This window comes from Carassius auratus, chromosome 41 (genome assembly GCF_003368295.1).
Source record: "Carassius auratus strain Wakin chromosome 41, ASM336829v1, whole genome shotgun sequence".
Taxonomy (NCBI): domain Eukaryota; kingdom Metazoa; phylum Chordata; class Actinopteri; order Cypriniformes; family Cyprinidae; genus Carassius; species Carassius auratus.
Window position 1 is genome coordinate 19,221,534 of NC_039283.1, and position 6,331 is coordinate 19,227,864.

The 6,331-nt window shown below is 33.8% G+C and overlaps 1 protein-coding gene across 2 annotated transcripts; it reads right to left on the minus strand.

Moving 5' to 3' along the window:
- Positions 1-1,234: 1,234 nt before the first annotated feature.
- Positions 1,235-6,127, minus strand: LOC113059181 (probable U3 small nucleolar RNA-associated protein 11). Of its 2 annotated transcripts, XM_026227481.1 has the most exons (9): positions 6,072-6,127; positions 5,905-5,976; positions 5,550-5,611; positions 4,218-4,320; positions 4,005-4,118; positions 3,822-3,915; positions 2,268-2,398; positions 1,814-1,924; positions 1,235-1,609 (listed from the first exon to the last, which is right to left on the minus strand). In XM_026227481.1, exons 2-9 carry the CDS (start codon positions 5,962-5,964, stop codon positions 1,526-1,528), a joined length of 759 nt encoding a protein of 252 aa, XP_026083266.1. In that variant the 5' UTR covers positions 5,965-5,976; positions 6,072-6,127; the 3' UTR covers positions 1,235-1,525. The 2 variants fall into 2 exon arrangements, with proteins under 2 accessions (XP_026083266.1, XP_026083265.1); XM_026227480.1 differs by lacking the exon at positions 6,072-6,127 and having other exon boundaries at positions 5,905-6,065.
- Positions 6,128-6,331: the final 204 nt, after the last annotated feature.

Sequence of the window (6,331 nt, forward strand, 5' to 3'; positions counted from 1 at the left end):
GTGGTCAGCGTGGGCACAGACAGACTCCTGGCCTGCTCCTCTCGAACACAGTGACATTTACCTGTTCCTGATTCAATCCTCTTCTTTCCCAGGAGAGAGTAATGGATGGGGCCTGTTTATGAAGCCGCTGCCACCTGCATGATCAATCAAGTCATGCAGAGACGTGTGGGCCTTAAAAGTGGGCCATTTAATGTTCTGAGAAAATTAACTTCTGCTTTAAATAGGGTTTCTGCAGGACCTTTTTTAAGACCTGAACACATAATTAATACCATATGAGCGGTGTAGGGCAATGTCTATAGTGCCATATAAAGTAACATAAAATTACTGTAAAAAGCATAATTTACAGTTCAGTTACAAAACAGGAAATATGGTGTCTAAAACTTAATCTCATGAACTGTTTTATAAAATCAAATCACATTTATAATAATGCTTGCTTTTGGAGAAAAAAAAACATCACTTTTCATGTGATTGTAACTATATGAGATTATATAAATATACATTTTCTTCCCCCTCTTAAATTGTGATCATTCTAAATGCACTGATTAATGCATGCAGTGAAAGAACGCGCACTAGTCTAACCTACAAGACTTCATTACATTACATCAAAAAAATTTATTGAAAATGATCATTCATACTGCCAGCAGGTGGAGCGTTTGGTAGAGTATAACTGTTTCCCTGGTAACAGCAGAACAGCACTGGACTTTGAATGTGCAGCGCTCATGTTTATTCAATGAAATCATAACATCAGCCTTTTGAAGTTTAATCGTCACATTCAGCCGCAATTCTGGTCTTTCATACCCACATTTAAAACCTCTTGAAATCATACTTGAAATCACTTTTTTAGGCCTTAAGTTTGATACAACAAAATGTAAGACTTTTTAAGAGCCCCCGGAAACCGGGTTTATCTTAGTAGCCAGTCAATTTAAAGATGTAATGGTAATAGCAAAATGTAAAAAAAAAAAAAAAAAAAAAAAAAAAAAAAAAAACAAAGGATGTAATAGGACAAAAAATGTATATTAGTAAAAAAAAAATAAAAAAAATAATATATATATATATATATATATATATATATATATATATATATATATACATACATACAGAAACCGTATTTCTGAATTATGGATCTACCATGTAATATAAATTATATTGCTATGTCACCTAATCATTAAAGAGTTGAGACTGAATTTTGAAGGCATAATAGTTGCATTTAAAAAATTGAATGCCTACATCAAGAGCCAGGAAAATTGTTTTTTTTATTATATTTATCAAGGTTGTAAATTTGATGAGATGATTTAGTGCCATCTACTGTTAAATTAAAGAACTACAAAACAGTATGTGTATTTTAAGGCAATAAACGATTTTGCAGTAAATATTTACAAACTCCTTGCTTTATATAGTGTGCAAGATTCCCAGCATAGTCTTTCAAACCACACTATAGAAGTGAAAGAGAGTCCACTTCATAGATGAAACTGCTGATTGATGGTCACAAGAAAGTGAGTTTCCACGGTGTACTGATACAAAGACATCATCTTTTCCTCTTAGCTTCAAATCTATAGACAGCTGGAGCAGTTTCGGTCTCCTCACAGACTTTCACTTTCTTAACTTTATCCTGTCAGAGATAAAAGCACAACTCAGATGTCACACAAAAATGAAAACCAATTCTGAAATCACCACCAACACTTCATCATAAGATAAGGTTCTTAAAAACAAGATCATTGGTAAATCCATGCATTACTAAATTGAAATGATTATAAAAAGTACTGAAGTGCCCATGTTTAAGGGGTTTATGTGAAATGTAGAAGAATTCACTTACTTGCAGATCTTTTCTAGTCTGGATCTTTTGACTAATGACAAACATATTTTTTTCTCTGTCAATACGCTGTGAAAGCCTCAGATATTGAAGTTCCCTCTGCTTTGCAAGTTTCTGAGAAAGGGGATTCAACATGTTAGAAAATGACAAATATGAGAAATGGTACAATAAATGCAGAGAAGTTAGTGTTAAAACGTGTTTTTTTCACTATTTACACCAGGATCTGCATTTTCATGGGTTTAAAAATTATTACATAATCAAAATTATGAATAATTTAGAATGTATTTCTAAGTCGTCATGACTACTATTTATACAATTATTAAATTAGTGTAAAATATATGAATTCTTATTAAAAATGGGTAAATGAATGAAGAAATGATTCAACAGTGCAGTGTACACACTAAAATACTTAGGTTACATAGGTTATACAAAGAATGCTATACAGTGGCTAAATTACTTTTATTCTCTGAGGATCCACTGCTCCCACAATGCTTTTCTTTTCCAGCGTCTCTATTGTAGGTCTGTTATATGCTCGTCCCACCAATTCAGGTACTGTGTTGAGGTGTGTGGCCAGATCAAAGCCCTCCACTAGGATAAATAAAAAAAAATATATTAAAAAAAACAAATTTTAAAATATAAAAATGAAATAAGCAAGCAAACAATAAATTACGTCTACATAACAAAGGGGTCTGCAGCAATACTGCAAGTGGTCCACCAAGTATCATTTGATCTCAAACTTTTATTCAAATATTCATAAACTTACAATCATGCAGTATTAAAAGAGCAGGTCATATGCTATTTTAAAGTGTCCTAATATTGTGTTGTAGCAACTACAACAGGTTTAAATGCATCTAAGTTCAGAAAACCAGCCAGATTATAGAAGCAGTCCTTATTAAAGCTGCAGTTGGTAACTTTCGTAAAAATATATTTTTTTACATATTTGTTAAACCTGTCATTATGTCCTGACAGTAGAATATGAGACAGATAATCTGTGAAAAAAATCAAGCTCCTCTTGCTCCTCCCAGTGGGCCTATTGCCATTTGCAGAAATCCATCGCTCCCGTTAAGAAACAACCAATCAGAGCTGGGGTTCCGTAACTTTGTTTGTGTTCAAAATGTAGAAAAATATATATAATAAGCGAGTACACCATGAATCCATTTTCCAAACCGTGTTTTTAGCTTGTCCTGAATAACTAGGGTGCACCTATAATAAGTGTTTATATTCGGACTATTTTAGATTGCTTCGGGGGTACCGCGGCGGAGTAACCCAGTACCTTTGTGATTCTTCATAGACATAAACAGAGAGAAGTAGTTCCGGCTACGATGTTCTTCCGCAAGACGCAAGCAGTTCTGTTTATTAACCGCTAGAGCGTCAAAAGTTACCGACTGCAGCTTTAAGTCCTAATTTTTATTACTAAAATTACATGCAAACAAAAGGTTTGAATCTTATTTCTGTGGTATCCTTGAACACAGCGTCTTCTCAACATGATGTGAAGTAAACAAACTAACTAGCGGAAGTGTTTGTGGGCAGGTCAGAGTGTTCCTATTTAGCGGGCAGGCGGGATTATGCAAATATGTTACCTAGTGATGCATACCTGTAACAAGCAAAAATATGACGAATCATTAAGGCGATTAAGAAACGACTCTCTCATTTAAAAGACAATATCTTTATTTATCATGCACTTTTTTGATGAACAACTTTGCATAATGTTTTCATTTAAGGATAGCTACTTTATAAACTGCAAAAGAGATATTTTTTCAAAAACCCATTTGGCCTGCTCTTTAACTTCACATAAAGCTAAAGTTAAGTAGCTAGAGGCAAATGTTTTGTATCGAACCACATAAAAAAAAAATGTCAAATTAAAATGTAAATTACATCAATAAATCTTATTTTACTGGCATAGCAATGTAAGGCGCATAAGGTGTATAAATAAATATATTAATATGATACTATCTGATTATAAGGTAGGTTTACATTATGTAATAGGTGTAGCTATGCAATATTACGGTACCTTCTTTTTTTGAGTCCACATAAAAAACATGCTTATTTTTCTTTTCTTCATCAACATCAAGAAGGTGGAGCTCTGACTTCATCCTTTCGATTTTCTGAAAAATAAAAACATTTAAGCCATTATTCTCCACTTTAAAGGGATGAAGCCACAAATAAACCGATATATAAGAAGAATCTGCCCCACCTTCATCTCCGACACTCGCTTCATTTCCACATATCTGATGTCCTGGGTCCTCATCACCTTCTTCTGCTCCTCTGTCATGGTTTCGTCTTTTGGTTTGATCACGTGAACTCCATCCTGAACAGTAGCAGAATGAGCAGAGGATTCACAAACCTCGTTGCTCCCATTTCAGGCTAAGATAGTTGAATGCAGTAGCAGTTCTAAGAGGGGACAAACCTTTAAATGGTTGTGTATCATTTTAAAGTGAAATTCGTCCGGGTTCTTATCCATTGCCTTCTTGCGCAAGGCCGTGAGGGTCTTCTGTTTCCGATGGTAGTCACTGTATTACAAATAACATGTTGTACACAGCGGATTGTAAATCATAAGTGAAGTATTTCAACTATATTCCAATGTCAAACCAATCTGAAGTAAAACTATAATGGCCTTCATCTTATAAAGTGATCAGTTACATCCAAACTCATTGTTATTATCCTGTACCAGTATATTATATTTACTACTATCCTGATTAGGATCTCTTATATTCACTACTCTCTTTACTAAGGCACTCAAAAGACACACACAGAGACACATATCTATATTTTTACATACTTATAGTGGACATCAAAATTAGAATAACCTACAATTTCCTAAATTTCAAGGTCACTGCTCAGCCCTATTTGAAGTTATCCAAATAGGAGCAGAAGGGCTTTTTTTAAAAGCATATTTAATAAATGAATTGTATTCTGCAGCAAGTGGCATGGTTTGAGGGATGTTTTCTGAAGATACAAGGCAGGGTGAATGCAAATGTTTATCAGAACGTCCTTCAGCAAGATGCAGTACTTTCCCTGCAAGCATCTCCCGATCATCCAGCAATTTTCATGCAGGATTATGTCCCCGTCACACCTCAAAACAGGTAAAGCACAAAGCAGTTGCTTGAAGCTAAGAACACTGAAATAATGAAATGGCCGGGCCAGAGTCCTGAGCTAAACCCAAATGAAAATCTCCGTTAAAATCCTTGGAAGCAAAGTTATTGCTAAGAAACCCAGTACAGGTACCAAAATATTGACTGGAAAAGAGTGTACCAAGATCACACCAGCGAGCGCAGTCTCAGAAACTAGTGATGCCCAACGGCTGCAGATGTGCTCAAGTCACTCAAAGCAAGGGCCTCTACACTTCCTACTAATTTCTGACATCTGTAACCCTCCAAACTTTAAGTTATAATCTGTTTTCTAATTTCCTATCACTGTGTTTTCCACAAATTAAAGTTGTTGTTTTAAATGCCTTGGTTATTTTGTCAAACATTACTATAACAGTTGAATACCCATAGCTAATATTCCTTAAAATTTTGAGCAATGAAAATTAACAATATTTCAATAACAACAAAAAAATCAAGTATTTACAGATTGCTCTCTAACTGTAATATATATACTCATTTTATTTAAAATGTTTTATTTTCGATAAATGTATTTCTTGTTTACAAAACTTTTCATTGACATCTCTTATGGGAGAGCATCCAAATCAGTAAACATAAAACTATAAAAACAATAATTAAGTTGTGTTATTTCTTACTCTGCACGAAGTTTGTAATCCTTCTTCTTCTCCAGTAGTCCCAAATGTTTCCTGAAACCGAGCTGAGATGGTAGAAAAGTCACGTTAACAAACAAGAAATGCGAAAGTTAAACCTTCTCATTCACTGTTAGGGAAAGCTAAAGTAACGTTAGCCATCGGATATCAGTAAAACTCGCTTTAACGTTACCTGGTTAATTTGACACCATAACTACATACGTACATTAATCTGTCAGATTAAATATAATAATAATACACTGTTACATACACTGTTTCAACAGTCTATGAGTCCTTTTACAACAAAAGCTATTTAGCAAGGCAGCACGCGAGTTACCCAGTACGTTATGTTTAATCTTACCTGTGATCGCTCTTTGTGGTCTCGTTGTTTAGATTTCAAGGCTTTTCGAAAGGAAGACATGGCTGTAAATATCTAAAAAATCAAATCCAGTTGTGAATGATGGGAGAAAAAACCTAGACACGAACTAGTTACACGGCACAATCTCGAATGTATGGTTCTTAACTCACGTGGATACGATGGTACACACTAGCGTGTTATTTCTCGGCAGCAGATTCGCGGGTAAGATTTTTCCTTTTCAACCTGATCAAGCACAATATTTATTATTATATGAAATAGAAGTAAAAAATAAATAAATAAATATATATATATATATATATATATATATATATATATATATATATATATATATATATATATATATATATATATATATATATATATATATATATATATATATATATAAAATGTAGAGATAACGAAAGTTATT

Bases quoted from the DNA above. Each gene is read 5' to 3' on its own strand.
- LOC113059181 (XM_026227481.1), bottom strand. From the start codon at position 5,964: ATGTCTTCCTTTCGAAAAGCCTTGAAATCTAAACAACGAGACCACAAA. The intron at 4,119-4,217 runs GTTTGTCCCCTC...GCTACTGTTCAG, and splicing joins TGATACACAACCATTTAAAG to GATGGAGTTCACGTGATCAA. The intron at 3,916-4,004 runs GTGGGGCAGATT...TTTATTTTTCAG, and splicing joins AGCGAGTGTCGGAGATGAAG to AAAATCGAAAGGATGAAGTC.